The sequence below is a fragment of the Oxyura jamaicensis genome, chromosome 9 (genome assembly GCF_011077185.1).
Source record: "Oxyura jamaicensis isolate SHBP4307 breed ruddy duck chromosome 9, BPBGC_Ojam_1.0, whole genome shotgun sequence".
NCBI classification, from domain to species: Eukaryota; Metazoa; Chordata; class Aves; order Anseriformes; family Anatidae; genus Oxyura; species Oxyura jamaicensis.
In genome coordinates, this window is record NC_048901.1 from 24,435,079 (window position 1) to 24,452,578 (window position 17,500).

The following is a 17,500-nucleotide window of genomic DNA, read 5'->3' on the forward strand; positions in this document are numbered from 1 at the left end:
ACAATAACCTGGAAGCACACAATTTCAGCTCACGTGCTGTTACAAATTCGCTAAGAATCCGGTGTTATCCACAGAGGCCACGCAGAGCTACTCGGTTGTTTCAATTATAATCACATTTTTACTTGCACGTTTTTAATCTCGAGGGCATGAAATAAGAGGTTTTATGAAAAGCACAGCTAATTTTCATTCTACAATTAAGCTGTGTACATCGTAAGTAACTGGTTCTGAAAAATTACGCCATTTCCAACACGTGGAGGTATCAACCCCCAGATCAGTGCTTATCGTCCGTCCTCCAAAAGCACTCGCTGCTCTGTAAAACGGGGCTTGGCGCTGCGGTGCCCAGCCACCAGGCACCTCATCCCCGCAGGGACGCAAGGGCGTGCAGCTAAGGGAAACAGAGGGCTCCTCCGGGCTGCACGGGGACGTGTCAAAAGCCGACCAACAGGAAATACCTTTTTTTGTTTGTTTGTTACCGTCACTGCAATTTTTTTTTCCATTCTGATTTTTCATCTGTTTCGCAGTTTCAGGCTTTTGCGAAACGCGAATCCCGACTGGTCGTCCTCTTTCCTCTCGTTTCATGCTCTAGTTCTCGTGTATTGCTGAGCTAACGGTGCTCAGCAAATAACCATGGAAAAATGCACACAACATATTCTGCCTAAAGAGAAGCTTTTCCCAAAGATGTGCTCACCGAGTACGTACTCCAGCAATCCCACTGGTATCAAACTGATCTCAAACGTCCAGTCAGTAAGATCCCTTTCCTGTATTTTCCTCTGGGAAGAGTTAAGCTCTGGACTAGAGCTAGGCTTCTACGTTCCCAGCTAGATTAATGATATACCAGAGAAAGTCTGCGTTTATTTCTCTTCACTCCCCCTCTTCCTTCCAGGAAGTAAAATAAAAATAAAACACATCAGCAGCGTTTGGGCTGAGAAAACTCTTGGCCACAGGCTGGGGTGGGAAGGCCGCAGTGTGGCTGCTCCATCTGACCGTCGCTGGCAGGGCGCCGGGTCGTGCCACAGCCTCGGCTCTCCTCGGGCGCCTGCGAGCAGCGTCCCTATGGCAGAGGATGGAAGGAGACGCTGTCGCAGCACATTTTAAGTATTTGCCTTAAATAGGCTGAAAAGCCTTCTCCTGCGTCGCCACAACAGCGTGCAACAGACTTTTAAATTACAGTGTGGGCTGTGCTTTGAGCTCTTCCATCAGATCTGACAGCAGAGAAGGATCATAAATCTTAAAAAAGGCAGGGAGCTTGGCGTTATCTGGACTCACCAATGTAACGCGCACGTTAAAATGCAAATGAACATTTGTCCCACCGTACTTCAGTTACGTCTACGTAAACGAGATTGTGGCACTGCAAAAGCCGAGTATCTGCGCTAGGGGAAAGGTGAACAGAAACGGAAGGCAGGTGCTGGTGGGTAGGCACAGGGGCATTCAAGCCGAGGCTCCCGCTAAGCACGAGGTGATAAACCCCGCGCTCAGCGCTGCCCAGCAGCACGTCGCACAGCCGTGACACCCAGCCGGGAGAGGGGCTGCGCCCCATCCTCACCACCCTTCCTGCCCGAAGAAGTGGGAACGAAACCAGCCGTCTCTCGGCGGAGCACGCTGACCGGCGGGGGCTTTCCCTGCCCGCGGGACTTCCCAGCCTTCCCCTTTCCGTGCGGCACGGGACGCAGCGGGCAGAGCGGGGGCTGAGTGGTGCAGCTTCCTGCAGCCCCTGCAGACACGCAGAGATGCCTGCTACGGCCGTGATCTGCTAACACTGTTTCTTTTGTTTGTTTGTTTGTTTTGCAATTTTTTACACTTATTTTTTAAATCCACGTAGTGGATGCTATGTATGTCTGCAAATTAACACCGTCTCTAAGTTATGGAAGACGTGTAGCTGAACAACCCTCACGTGCCTTTCTCCTCTGACTTGCTTCTGGTTCTGTATACGTATATTGAAATAAAATGGGCCCACCACGCAGGAGAACCAACCCAGCATTTCTTTTCCACCATCACCTGCCTGCAGCAGAGGGGAAGGCGGGCGGCCCCTCGGGGCTCTGGGAGCCCTCCGTCCCTGCGCAGCTGTGCACAGCTCCGCGTGCTGGTCTGTTGCACGCACAGGGTATGACCCACCTTCACGCCCCAGCAAACACAGCCGGCCAGCTCGAAGGAACAGATAAACTGACCTATGCATTCATCTTTGCCACTGAAATTTACCTTTTGAACTTCTTCCTTACAGCAGTGGTTCTGACCTGTGTACAAGCACAACTATAGCAGTGCAAATAAAACTTAAAATATTGCTCCTTCAGTCACTCCTGGGTTATTCCCACAGCTGCAATGGAATGAATGGAGCCATCCGGGAATATCAGATAGCTGAGCCCAGCTATCTGCCCGTGTAACACGTGCAAAGAGAGTATCACAGAGAGCATCACCTACAACGTTCATTAGCAGTTTACACCAGGGTGTTTTATTCAGTTGCTAGCTGCAGTTATTACAGTATATTCTTCTACCCCTGAAAGCACAATGACAAGGACATATTATTTAAAAACTAGTCATTTTCAACACTACTCGCACTAGATTAACTGTAAAAGTAAGTGGTCTATTATCTACTAGTGACTCACTGCCACCAGTAAATAAATAACACTTGAATCCGCAAGTATTGTACAAAACCAAAGGATGGCAGAAGCATTACGTTAGCATTTGATTCAATTTTAAAAAGAAAATGAGAATGATTTATAGCTTAAAAATAAACAACAAAGCCTGTTGTTTTTTTTTTGTGCATCAGATGGATCGTCCATAACACATTTGCACCAAAATGCAAACTTAAAAAACAGGAGTCCCAATAAAGAAACTTGGATCTGCAGAGCTCTGCCAAAACCATAACTGAACATCTGGTAGTTAAAAAGCAAGTTGTTTGGGCTCAGCTGCGATCACTGAAATGAAATAAAATAAAAGTAACTTTAAAAATGAAGAAAATTCTCGCATTACCTTGCTAGGAAAATTTACCCACACCTACCCGTGAATTTCTTGGGATTACAGCTTTAAAATGAAACTTACAAGTAAGCAGACTTTTTTTCCCCAAGCCATACTTTTGATTTAGTGAGATTAGTAGAAAATTGCAGCCTCAAAGTGCAAAGGGACATTATTGGTATTTTCCCATTGTTTGCACACAAAAATATATGTGGACAATGCAAGACAGTTGCACTGTCTGCTCGCATCACCAAAAGAAGGAGGAAAAAATAAGCATCTTATTCTGGTGATATTTAGCTCAAAGGAAAGAATTCAATAGATCATTAGATGACATAATTATAAGAGAAGGGTGAGAACATAGTGCTCTTGTCCTCTGGCCTGTATTTCGCATGAACTGTGAAAATGAACTTCCAGTCTTTGCAGGCAGCATACTTTCTTTGTGAACGCAGGAGGAAGCCTGCACAGAGTGGGAGCTGAGTTATAACACGTTAACTACCAGTGCTGGCAATGAAAAGAATAGCCCGAGAAAATAAAGAAGTTGCAAGGGATTCTTGCCAGCAAACAAATACATTCATTGTCCCAAAAGTAAGGACAATTACCACGACTGTTCAAATTTAAGAAGCTGCATTTCTCAGAAGTAATCTTGCATTAATTGTTATCTTTCTTAACGCAACAGAAATACAAAGCATGCTGAGAAGACAACCTGGGTAATTTTTGTTCAAGCAAAAGTAAAACTCTGGAACGGGTCTGGAAAACAGTGACAGAAGGATGACTGCCTTGTCACTACCAGGTCAAAATTCACCTTGGAAGAAAGCTAAGGTTTGATTTCTCAGAGCTACCACTCCAGCTGCTGATTTCATCCTCAGCAACTGCAATTTGCATAGCCTCTGTCGCAGCAGTGTAACTCAGGAATAACTTCTGTAAGTCAGTAGAATTATCTGACTCAACAGATTAATAAATGAGATTACAGTTATGAGTAATTTGATAATTGCATAAGAAAAGAAATGGTGTTAAGGCCAATTTATAAGTGGCTTTTTACTTACACGATGTATTTGCACCTGCATATTTCAGCAGAAGTTTCTCAAGGTGTGTGAGTATACTTCCTAACCAGAAATGTTCCAGTCCTTGCAGGCAGGGTAGAGACCACATAATTATATAGAAAAAGACATCACGTTGTGCCCCGTCGCCCCTCGCCTCCTGCGCCAGGGACTCCCTCAGGAGGCAGCGGGGCAGGAGCCTTCCCCCCGCATCCTGGGCAGCCAGCCACCTTCCTCTTCTGCAGTCTCAAAGCAGCATCAAGTTCAAGAGCAAGTCAAAGGCCAATGTAAAAATAGGCCTCTCAGCACAGGGGAGAGGTATTCCAGGATTAGCCTGAGTTCAGCCCGGTCCCATCCAAGCTTCGTGGCTGTGTGGGCTTCGAAAACACCAGAAAACAGCACCTTGTCCTACAAGCACATGCACGCAACGTGTTAACCTCGTCCAGCAAATAACCGCGGAGCTTCCAAATTTCACTCTGACAGATACGGAAGCAGAAGCCCTGTGGATTTTAGTGAGACGCTTTGTCTGAGTATGAACGGAAAGAAACCATTTAAAGCCTTATAATTATGTCCAGAATCACTTTATAGCTGTTAAGGCCTTTTTTTGCATTATGTGGCACCACTCTCAGATACCAACATCTGTGATTTTTAATCTAAATTTTCATTTTACGTATTAAATATGAAGATATTTTATATGAAATATATATCAAAAGAATGCACGGAAGCAAAAATGCAGATTTCGTGTTACCTTTTGCGTTTTCCACTGACTGCTGCCTCTTCCAGAGAAGGAATTCTGTCTCACCCAGAGACAGCTCCTTTCACTAGGAATGTGGGAGAAGATTAAACCTCACTGCAGTTTTGTGCTTTGTGAATCACGCTGTTGGACTACCCTAGTGACTGAGCTTGTTTTGTTTATTAGTAATCGATCTTGGCAGCTAACGATGTTAATGGAGAAAATTTGACAAAAGTAGAACAATCAGAGCTCTAACACATGAAGAATGGGACTGAGCCATCACCAGTCAGCAAAGAGGATGTTTTGTACGGGGAAGCCACTGGCTTCAACACCCCTAACATAAGAGTCCAACAGCAAGAGATCGTTTCCCCAGAGCTCCATGGTGATGAGCTTTCCGAGACTGTGACAAGCTTTGCCAGTGTGGGGCTTTTTTTCCCCATTCTTGTTTGTTTTTAAGTAGAAAGGTGAAATTCACTGCTTTACAGATGGTGAACACAGGATCTCACTTAAGCTTGACCAGGTTTTTGCTGACTCTCTGCAGAAGCCTGAGCAATACCTGAGTCATCTTGATGACACCATCAGGACAGAATATACGGATCAGTTTGCAAGCACTGAAGGGAACATATTAAAACACTTTGGCATTACACAAAATTCTGCTTTTTCCTGGTTAATAAGTACACCCTAAAATTATCACGTAGCTAATTGAAGAAGTATGTACTGTTACACTATAAAACAAATACAATTAAATACGTTGCAGGCAGTCTCTGATTAAATTTCATATCCTCTCTTCAGAAAAAAACTCACGCACTCGGCACTTCCCAGTACAAAACAGCTCTTGTGCTCTTACTTCTCTATGCTGCAACTTGAGCTGTCTAAAAGTAGAATTAAATGCACAAATCTTTCGTACCATGTTCCCAGCTTGAAAATGGGAGGAGTTCGACGTAATTCTATTTCTTAATTAATGACATGATCACTGATTAAATCCTTCTTTCTTCCCACCACTCCATAGTGACACAACAAACAGAGTTCTGACAAATGAAAAACAGAAACAAGAAAGTGCACACCCGCTGCAGTTAGACCTGTTAATGACTGGAGAACACTGATAAAGAGATGAAATTAGGACAAATGAAAAACCTGGGAGTATCTAAAGGTCCTCTCTGAAGCGTAAATTCCTTGAGGAAGGTCTCTTTATAGCTGCAATAGTCCTCATAATCTTGGAATTTTATAGGAAACCAGGCCTGATAAGACCACGTGGAGGGAGTGAATCTTTAAACAAACAGTTCAATATCCAAAGTGACAGGATGAAAAAGAAACTCCAAAATTCCCAAGGGTCACGTAACACAAGACTTCTCTGATGAAACCACAGACCTGAACATCACGCCGGGGTTTCGGGTTCTTTGTTTTCCCTTCAGGGGGGCAGTGGGGTGGGAGGGGGCATGGAAAGTGGAGGGATAAGTGGATGGGAAGGGTTTCCATCCATCTTACTGCTACTGATGCTCCGAAGGTACTGACACCCAGAAGTTCTGCACACTGAAAATCCGAAGGTGAAAACACTAAGAGCAATCCTCATGGGAAGGTTTTATACAGTGATCTACACTGTTTAAGATATTTAGCCAGGTTAGTATCTTCCTAAGCTACACAATTTAAGTTTAAATCAAGACAAAGTTATCGTAACAATTTATGTGGCTAGACTGTCTGCCACAGCAAGGAAAACTGTGAGCATCGTTTAAAGGACCGAGTGGATTTAAGCATGAATCTTCAGAGAGATGCAAGTATGTGAGCTTCCATGCAGACGTGAGCAAAGATGCTTTGGTAGCATCAGTAATCTCTTCAAACAGTAACAAGGTTTTCTTATCACAGGCCTGAAACATGCAGCGTTGTGTTAGATTGAATCCGCTTAGTTACCTGCGTGAGGGTCAGTTCCCCTTCCTCCGATAAAGTTCCAAAAGGGCAGGTAACTGAGTTCCACAAAAGCCGAAGCTCCCAGGTGGCTTTCAGTGTTAACCACAGGTACAAACGATAGCGATACTTTACCCAAAAAGGAATATAAAAGTGAAATAGTTTGCACCTAACAAGAAGGATTAAATCTCTTGGTCCACCAAGGATGAAAAGAGGCTTATTTGGCTTCTGATAAAAACGTGCAGTTTGAGAAGAACGATTTGTCAACCATGCAAGAACCAGGAGAAAGATAGTACACTGAGTAAGTTAGTTCATGCCAATGGCACAAGGGTCTCAATAGTAGAGAGGAGATAAGGAATATTTAGACAGCTGATTTAACAAAGCACAATAGCTGATTTATGGCCTGAATGAAAGCCTACTGAAAGTATTCCATTTGATTTCAGCAGGGCTTAAATCAAGCCAAGCCTTAGGGGGAAAAAGTGCAGAGACTAAATTTTCATTAACTCTTCCAGCTTTGCTACAAAAAGTCAGCTAAATGAAAATGTAAGTCTTCCTCTGGCAAACGATCCTCAGCAACAAGAACATGCTGTCACTGTATCTGCTAACACGCGGAACGCTGCCACTATAATTGCTACCCAGAGCCCTTAAAGGAACAAGGAGTGAATGCGCTCTTCAGAAATGTGCTGTTACACCAAAGAAATCATTCCGGGGACAGGGGAGGAGGGAGGTTTTGGTGCCAGTGTAAATAATATCCTAAAGTACAGTACGAGCAGGGTGATCCACAAAATATACATTTTGTTCAACCTGAGGTGAACTTGTGTGTCAAAACGAATGCTTCATTAGCTACGTTAACAAACACTAAAACATCCTAACTAAAGTTAATAGTTTTGCCAAATTGTTACAGTATTTGAAAGATTCACAAAACCAGAAGTAAATGGATGTGAGTGCTTCACCTACAGACAACCCCCAGCTTCTTCTCTAATGCTTCCAGTCTCTTGAGAGAGCACCTTAATACCCAAAAAGCTCCGTGTTTTCAGGCCTAGATCAGTCGCTACTGGGTGTGAGTCAGTCGTGCAAAAACACCCCAACCGGGAGTCTTTAGGGTCAAAAGGACTGTCCCGATATTAAAAGCATAATATTGCTCCTGTAGAAAGCCTCTGGCAAACAGCTTGGTTCAGATGAGCAAGGAATTACCGAGAAGTTTCCAATTCCCTTGCTTATACTTCACCATTCTAACAGCCGTCAATCTGAACAGAGCCACATATATATTTTGCCATACCGGAGATCTAAGGAATAGGGAATTCCCCCTTTAACGTGGGCCTTCGCATGCCACCAGTAAGCATTTGCAGGCTCCCGTTTCTGAGGCTGAAAGCCACAGGCAGCACCCAGGTAACTGTCTGAGCATTCTGCACCATCATACTGACAGTGAACTGTAAGCTTCTTGGGGAAGGAGTGGTGATCGGAGACAGTAAGCGCAAACTGCAGAGTGGTGAGACCCCCAGTACCATGGAATTTCTTTTCAAGTATTTTTTATCACAAAAATGATAAGATTAAATTTTTGATCATTTCCCCTTTGTGTAGTGCAGGGGGAAAATACCTCTGCAATGCCTTCAGGCCTTTCTTTCACATTAAATATATTGATTGTTCCAAACTGTTAAGGAATACGAAAGGCACTTCTACAGACTACTACAAAATAGGATTTACACACTACAATACGTGTTACATCTGATAAAAGACAGACGAATCTCATTTGCATTTTTAACTGCTTTGGAATGGCATTACCTAACACATACGCATGCGGAATTACATCAGACTGGATGGATAACGTGCTCTGACCTTTCTGTTTTTGATTCCCTGTCAGCTTGACAGTGTTCGAGGTCTAGGTGAAGAGACTGCAGTTCTTCTTGAAGTCTTTTTTCCCGTTCTATACTTCCTTCATAAAATGCAACCTGCTTTTCCATTGCTTTCACTTTTTCTTCCATCACCTTAAATTCGTGAAGAATCAGATAGCTGACGCCACAGTATTTACACACAGTCTCCTCCCGAGGCATCTAGAAAGAGATACAATTTTAAGACTGCACGTGAGAAACAGGTTGCACAACACAAAAACGGAATGACTAGTTTCTATTCCGAACAGTTTAAACTATTTAATGCTCTGGAGCATTTATGATCAGATATGTTATTGCAGTAAGAAATAATAAAGAAAATTCAGCTTCAGGAAAACGACAAACCACAGCAGTACTTTTGCTTACTGGAAACTCAAAGGCAGATCAATTATGCAATTAGCTGTGTAGGAACTCCCACCGGAGTTACAAACTGAAGTACCTGCGAGTTATGCTTGATGTACTCATTTGAGATGAAATGAACTATTCTGTGTTTTACAAAACTACATCCGTAACGAAAGTTCTGATTGTGTGAGCCAGAGAAATGTTACTTACTGTGTTTCTGACAAGTCACATCCAGTTAAGCAGGCAAGATGAAAAATGACTAGAGTGACATAATTCAGTCGTCTTTACAAAAATAATTCAAGATGGGAACATCACGGTGATGTGGCGTGCATGGCACTCGAGTGGGGCGGAAAATGTTTGCTGGGTATGAAATATTCATCACTGATTAAAAACACAAAGTAATAGATATCTAACTGAAAGACAGTTGATTAAATTGGGAACAATACTTTTGTAATTGATCAAATTACTAAGCTTTTCAGTAGGCAAAGCTTCATAAAAATGAGCAGATAGATGTGCCCTGACTTCAATACATTCTTGTTACTCGGTGTATCATTCCTATGTATTTTAATCTACTTCCCTTCCAGAAAGCAATGCTCAGTTTACCATGATACGGCACTGAACCTGCACAAGAAATGGATATTGGGTAAACAAGTTCACCAGACCTACGCTGAAGGTCTGACACTTCCGTAGAGGGCATGCGAGCACCTGCTTACCAGCACAGATCAACGGGACAGGGGCCAGATGATCCCATCGAGGCTCCCCTTCCCAACAACGGTCGGGCCAGGTGAGCTTTGGAGGTCCCTTCGACCCTGGGCTATTCTATGACCTTTGAAAATGTGAGGTTTTACCCCATTCTTGGAGCATCACAGCGCAGATGCATATGAGAGGAAATGATCAGAACTATGATCAGAGGACGCGCATCACAGAGCTGAAGAGACAACCTCAAAGCAGCAAATACAAAAAGTTACTGGCAAGCCTCGAGACATGAAAGATGGGAAGCGGGGGGCAGCTGGCAGCGTAGTCTTTGTGTACCAAAAGCTTAAAAAGTGCTTTAACCTTTCTTACAGTTACCAACAGCTATAAGGCTTACAACAGAGCGACTTATAAAAATCATAAAACTAGAAAAATGCAAACAGTTTAAGTTAGAAAATATAACAATGCCTTGGGTTACAGAAAATGAAAATAAGACATTTTGAAACATTGGGATAAATTGAAAGAATCGATACTTAGGTGAAGGAAAACAGCTTTAAAAAAAAAAAAAAATCATTACCCCATGATTCGATAACCTTTAGCACTTCAAATACAGCTTGATAAAAATGATATTTCAGGATGCCCTGCAATCACCAGGCCAAACTTTCCGATTTCTAAGTTTTGCCCCAGTTTAAAATCCTCTTAGTTACAGTTGCTCTGAATGAGCTGAATATTCAAGTTTATTTTTCCTGGCAGCTGCAAACTGTGCTTGGAAATATGAAACTGTTACTCAGGATAAATACCATAAGGTTCCGAAGCACTGAAATTACTATAATGAGAAGGACAAAATGAGCTGTTATTAGGGAGACAGAAAGGTGGCTCTTGTCCCAAAAAGAACACTGTGCTCTCTTGTAGCACCACCACGGTTGTCTTTCAGATAAACAGCTATAGAAATTCAACTGGGTGCTAGGATTAAAAAAAAAAAAAAAAAAAAAAAGGTTTATGCAAGTACTAAAACTTTTCAGTTTTCAACTTTAATTTTGGTGCTGAGCCTAAAAATAAATCACGTCATAGCCCAATGAATAATATACACCTGGACTTAACAGGAAAAGGCTCCTGTTCTCCCTCACCCGTTCCCCAGGTGACAGGGAGAGGGAAGGGGACACGCTCCCCAGGACGAACCCAGGTGACAGCAAATAGCCCCAAAAGGCCTGAACCAAGCAGGGGACGGGGCACACGAACCTGCGTTTTCATCCTAAATCCAACAGTCCGGCCTCGTGCCCACAGCGGTCAAACCACACGCAGGACTGCCTCGATCTCTCTCCTTGTCATTGTCACCAGCCACCCCAGCTCCTCGCTGGCACCGAGAGCATCTCCTGAAGCTGCAGGACCGTCTGCAGAAGCTGTGCAGTGCACGCCGGGCGCAGAGCAGTGCTGCCAGGCTGCAGATGCTGCCCGCACTCAGCCGACAGGACGACAAAGCCATCTTAAGGCTACACCAACTTAAAGGTCGGAGCCAGACAGCACTTTAGAGCTTTGAAAATTACTTACAAGTGAAACGTTTTTCAGAGTGGCACAGTTTCTAAGAGAAACAATATTATTTTTTGTGTATTTCTCTTTTCCCATCCTGCAAAGATTTGTGAAGCAGAAGGTTTGGTTATTTATGACCAAACCTGACGCTAAGGGCAGAAATCGTTGAGCATCTACAAGTGTTAGGCAGCCAGGCAGGCAAGAAAGCCTTCACGAGTTCCTACTGAAGCAAACTCTGGAGCCTGAGCTCGGTCCTTATCAGGTAATCCGTACGGGAGAGGCCTTGTGAAGGGTCTGTGCCGGAGAAAGGATTCCACGGGATCCCGCTCCGTGCATCTGAGGCACCGAAGTTGACCAGTCGCTCCATACAAATACAGGAAACAAATTTTCATTAGTTCTCTGTTAACAAAGTTACCTTTTCTGGAAGAGGAGTGCTGGGTAACTGCTAAGGGTGTGTGGTACAGGCACGACGATTTCTGCTTTCGGATTCTGTTTTTCCCCATTTACATTTGATCAGAAGACTGTTGTCATCATCCCAAATGCAAACAGGAAAAAAATAAGGGGAGAGAAGCGATTTGGAAGGACCAGAAAATGAAGAACTATAACTAGAAAAGTGACTGTGAGGATAAGCAGTGAATAGAAAGAAAAAGCAATTGGGATTTTTTTTAAAAAGAAGAAAAGTAACTTAATATTGTGGGTTTGGTCATCCTGGACAGAGAAACTCAGGGCAAACAAGGAACAAAAAGATAACAGAGAAACAGAGAACAGAGATAAAGATACTAAAAAAAACCCTGCTAGTTGAGTTAGCGAGACAAAAAGAAATCAAAGCAGCTCTCTAAGGACAACGCGCACGAGCTGGGGATAAATTTGATCCGTAAGGTTCTGAGCTGCAGTTTTGATAGGAAGGACAGGGCTAGGTCCGGAACACATCACTTCGCAAGGCAGTATTTCTAGCTACCATGCTCCAGCAGCTGCGGGAGCAGTCTCAGCTCTGGGCTGCGTCCAGGTTTGGAAGGACTAATATGATCCCAGGGCTACCTTCAGCCACCAAGAGCAAGAGGAGGTCTGAGCCGGGACGGCTCGGTCTGTCTGACTCGGTGCTGTAAGCATATGCACAGCAAATGTTACATGGAAAAAAAAGAAAAAAAGGACTGGTGGTCTGTCCCATGTTTAGCTTTCTGAACAACAAGCTTCCCTCCAAGCTTCTGAAATACGACGTGACAGGAATTTACAAAATTTCTGCTTGACCAAATAATGACAGGGAACGCCGACTTGGGCACTGCATTCGCCCCCGCCAGTGTTTCAAATTCCACTGGCAAACCTCACAAGAATAAAGAGCTCAGTTCTTGTTAAAAGAAAAGTAGCCTGCTTATGCACTTAGCAGTGCCTCGTTGTTAAGACACGCAGAATGTGGGTCACCGATGCTGGAAACAGTAACAAGAAACTAACAAATGGCCACGGCTCTTAGAAGCCAGACCTTAAGTCCACGATTAATGAGATTCCTTTAAAGTTTTGAACGTGTTTCTGTGCACCGCAGAAATAAAAACAGAGCCACGAACACAGATGTGCTCCACGTACGTTACTTTTTCAGTGCAGGGGAGGCAGAGCTTTGGGATCTGAGGCACTCGCCACCCTCCCTGCATCACCCCGTGCCCCTCGGGGCACAGCACAGCAGTAACAGCCCGTGCTCCCCCGCCACACGCCCCAGCACGCTGCGCCTGCTTCAGCAAGGACTGGACAAAAACCCAACCCAGGACAACAACAAAAACCACCGCTGCATTTGTCCGACTTGCACTCGTGGCAGAACTACACACAATATTCCAGAAATAAAATGTCATTGTACAACGGCTGGGAGCTCTTACATCGTGTGGCTTGTTTCGTTCTGCCTCTACCTGATTGTCTGAACGTGCTCTCCGCTCATTCTACTCCTCCGTTTATTGTGAGCAGAGTTTTCAGCCAGCATCTAGTCAGAGAGCAGTGCAGGCTGCAGTGCTAAGCCGTGTGGCATACGGAATTATTGGTTCAATTTCTATAAAAAAGCAGCTGCAAAGACAAAAATAACAATACTTGCTGTGAGTACATACGAATGATGTAGGACAAGCCCCGCAGTACACACAGAACGTCCTGCTCGCCAGCACCCCATTCAAAACAAGCCCCAAAACAAGCAGTTTGCCACGACAGGAAATAATCCTCAGATTTCAGGTAGCCTTAATTTTTTCCTGCCTGTGTGTAGAGCAGACTAACGAATGGTACAGGGCACGCGGCGCTGCTGCTGGCTGCGCACACGAGCCCCGCTAACATCCAGCGCGTGCCCCGCGTGCCACGCACACCTCGCTGCTGCTCCCGAGCCCCTTGGGGCTGCGCCGTGCCACGCTCCAGCTCCCCGTTCCTGTGACTGAGCCACGGGGTCTCGCAACTAAACGTGACGCCCGTGCAGAGAACTGATGATCCAGCCCGTCGTTAACCTCCTGCTCGTCTGGAGGTACGGGTTTGACACCGGCAAACCATCGGGAAGTCCCTCCTAGCTACAACCCGGACACAAGGTGCAAGAGATTCTGCCAACCCTGGGATTAATTCCTGGCGAGGTACTTGGATGCTGGCTGCGGGAAGGACACAGAAAAGCTCGCCTGGAGCGAACACAGCCCGAGCCTTCTGAGCACAGCAGGAGATGGAAATGCCTCACGGGGCGACCACCAGACCTCTCGGGACTGAACATCACTGTCTGCATTCTCACAAAGCCTCTGATACCCTAACAAGCAGCGGTGACACAGCAGGTTGCTGTTGCTGTCTGAAAGCCGTGGTCCCAAACCAAGCACGGCTCCGCGGCTCACAGCTCCCCACCTCTCCGGGCCGTACTGCGTGGGCTCGGGCTCGAAATGGGCAGATGCGTTCCAGCATTGCCAAAGCAGGTTACAGCCGCTGAGAACACGCACGTAGCCGGAGCTCGTCATCCCGGCGAAATCAGAGCGGCAGAAACTCTTCAGCTACGTTCTGGAGATCCCTGTGAACACGGGGGCAACTTGGGAACAGCACCTTAAGAAGCATTGGTCAGGTACGTGGCAGTGGGACCTCCAGCCGCTCTGTGTCAGCGCTACCGTGCGCATCCAGGGGCACCAGCAGAAACCCTGCTGCTTATAAACCGATTTTAACGCTGCAAGTATTCTGCACGGAACGGCCTTGGGTACCGTCCGCATCTACAGAGCCAGCCTCTGTTGGCACGACAGATTCTTCGGCTAATTAAAGCAAACAGAACTATGTGGGAACCTACGTGAAGAAAAACAATCCCAGGCCCAAAGACAGGACGGAAAGTCACCATCCTGTGCTTGTAAAGATACCATGATGTGCTCAATCTATAGCCCGTGTGGCAAAGCTAGGCAGTAACCACTTGCTGCGAGCAATGTACGTGATGTTTTGTGGACAGCCCAACACCACGGAACATTCTGCCCCGATGTGTAACACAGCTTCGCAGCCCCTGCACTGCTCGCTTTCTTAAGCTCCTAGGGCGAGAGAACTACCAGCACGTAAGGATATCTTGTGCCCAATTAATTATGTGATCTGTATTAAGCAAGGGTCATTCGTTCGCCAAATAAAATACACAATGAGGCATAACGTTGTCCTGCTTGGAGGACTCAGGGTGTCACTTGACTCTCTGTAGGTGGCTGCTGCTTTGCTTCCCGCTTCGCTAAGGTCTTCCTGGCAAAACTGCATCTTCCAGGCCCATTGAAGGGGCAACAGAAATTGAAACAAGCACAGAACTCGGCCACGGCTTTACAGCGAGGGGTCCTCCTCCCCAGCAGGCTTTGGCAGCTGAACTGCCTGCAGGACAGGCTGCCCCAGGCTGACGGTCCCTTCCCTTTCCCTCTCGGTGACATCCCCTAGAGGAGCGCAGCTCTGGAGGCAGCGATGCCAAGTACTGACTTGGAGCTTTCGAAGCTCCATCCGCCAGAGCACAGAAGAGCAGAACGATGCCAGCTCCTGCATCCTTTGCCTTGCCCCTCTCTGAGCCCTGCAGCCCAACCTCGCAGCAGCTGCGGAACCAAGCATGCTCACTGCCAGGTGCTGGAATCGCGATGCTCAGCCTGTTCCCTCTGGATGGACGTGCTCCTTCGGCCAGCTAGCTGCACGGTGGGAGCACGTGCTCCGTTTGGCAGAACAACCTACAGCTGGCACAAGTTCCGCTTGCTAGGAATCACAGAATCACAGAATTTCTAGGTTGGAAGAGACCTCAAGATCATCGAGTCCAACCTCTAACCTAACACTAACAGTCCCCACTAAACCATATCCCTAAGCTCTACATCTAAACGTCTTTTGAAGACTTCCAGGGATGGTGACTCCACCACCTCCCTGGGCAGCCTGTTCCAATGCCTCACAACCCTTTCAGTAAAGAAGCTCTTCCTAACATCTAACCTAAAACTCCCCTGGCGCAACTTTAGCCCATTCCCCCTCGTCCTGTCACCAGGCACGTGGGAGAACAGGCCAACCCCCACCTCTCTACAGCCTCCTTTAAGGTATCTGTAGAGAGCGATAAGGTCGCCCCTGAGCCTCCTCTTCTCCAGGCTGAACAAGCCCAGCTCCTTCAGCCGCTCCTCGTAGGACTTGTTCTCCAGGCCCCTCACCAGCTTCGTCGCCCTTCTTTGGACCCGCTCAAGCACCTCGATGTCCTTCTTGTAGCGAGGGGCCCAAAACTGAACACAGTACTCGAGGTGCGGCCTCACCAGAGCCGAGTACAGGGGGACGATCACCTCCCTAGCCCTGCTGGTCACACTATTTCTGATACAAGCCAGGATGCCGTTGGCCTTCTTGGCCACCTGAGCACACTGCTGGCTCATATTCAGCCGACTGTCCACTATCACTCCCAGGTCCTTCTCCACCTGGCAGCTCTCCAACCACTCATCTCCCAGCCTGTAGCGCTGCTTGGGGTTATTACGCCCCAGGTGCAGGACCCGGCACTTGGCCTTGTTAAACTTCATGCAGTTGACCCCAGCCCATCGGTGCAGCCTATCCAGATCCTCCTGCAGAGCCTTCCTACCCTCGAGCAGATCGACACACGCACCTAACTTGGTGTCATCTGCAAACTTACTGAGGGTGCACTCAATGCCCTCGTCCAGATCATTGATGAAGATGTTAAAGAGGACCGGCCCCTTCTAGGAGCGACCTAGAAGCCAGATTACAAACGAGACGCTATAAAATCCAACAAGCAGAGAATGCGAGGGGAACAAGAACACGTCTGCATTCAAGGTAGAAAATACAGGGACAGGAAACTGTGAGAATGACTTGTAACCAAGCCCAGCATCTCGTAACTATCCTCCAGCTACAGCGCAAGCCAGCTGAGTGAAGAAATGAGCAGCAGCAAAGGATGTGTAACACCGTGCCTCCTAACCGGTCCCAAAGTCTTGGCCTGCACGTTGGGGAGGCTGTGTGGGATGGGACAGGAACGTGAGACAACCCGTGTTGATACCCGGAGGTGCCGGCTGGCGTCCCCTCTGCATGGAGACCTCCTGATAGCAGAACCGAAGGAGAGCTCAAGGCCTTGCCTGCTCCAAGGCACAACCTTTAGCTGTCCTCCCAGCGCCACTGGAGGATTCCACAGCTTCCCTGCTGAGCTGCTCCAGTGCCCCCTACCCCTGCGCCCGCCTCACGTCCACCCAAAGCACGCCCAGAGCGGTGAGGGTGAGATGAATTTCCAGCTGGCGATAAACGTGAGCTCCGTCAGCGTGCCCCGAAGCATCTTCCAAGTAAACTCAGTCCTGTTGCCCTTTCCTGTTGCACCAGGACTCGTAAGCTCCTCGCCTTTGCTCTTTGCCAATTTCCCCGGTCTATTTATTCTCCTTCGAGCCCGCGGCTCGGAGCGGACACCCCGACAGCCCTGAGGGGGCCGAGCCGCAGATGCCGCCGCGCAGCCCTGCAGCAGCGCGGCCCCGCTGTGCGCTACGAGGCCGGGGCCGGCTCGGTGCACGGCGGCAGAGCGAGGACGGTCCTCTGCCGGTGACAGCGGAACGCGGTCCCCCCCGCTGTGCCCCCGCAGCCCGGCCCCACCTCACGCCGTGCCCCCGAGCGCCGGGAGCCGGGCCCCGTGTCCCCCCCCCCCCCCGGCCCGTACCTCTCGGATCCCCGGGGGCAGCGCGTGCCCGCGGCCGGGCCGCTCCGTGGCCGCCGCCATTTCCTCGCCGGGCCCCGGCGGCGTCCCCGCGTCCCCGCGGCAACGGCGCGGCCACGGGGCGCGCCCCCGCGCGGGCGAGAACGGGAGCGCGCCCGGGGAGAGGGGGCGGGGGGGGGTCGCGGTTCCCCCCCCTCACGGCCTCCGGTGCCTCGGGGCTGCGGGCCGGGACCGGCCCCGCCGTGCCCCCGGGGGTGGCCCGCGGGTGATGCGGGCCCCAGGGGGAAAGCGCTGCCCCAACGGGGGGCTCCGCGGGGAAACCGCCCGGGTGCGCCCC

General features: G+C 47.8%; 1 protein-coding gene across 3 annotated transcripts in view; it reads right to left on the minus strand.

Annotated features, from left to right (window-relative positions):
* The window catches only part of LEKR1 (leucine, glutamate and lysine rich 1), a 49,413-nt gene extending 32,091 nt beyond the window's left edge, over positions 1-17,322 (minus strand). Inside the window, exons 1-2 of one of the 3 annotated variants that reach the window (XM_035334267.1) lie at positions 17,167-17,322; positions 8,455-8,669 (exon numbers count right to left, since the gene is read on the minus strand). In XM_035334267.1, coding sequence (XP_035190158.1) covers positions 8,455-8,669; positions 17,167-17,226 — 275 coding nt within the window. In that variant the 5' untranslated portion in view covers positions 17,227-17,322. Of the gene's footprint in view, positions 1-8,454; positions 8,674-14,678; positions 14,854-17,166 lie in introns of those variants that run through there. The other 2 variants (XM_035334266.1, XM_035334268.1) reach the window with 2 other exon arrangements.
* Positions 17,323-17,500: the final 178 nt, after the last annotated feature.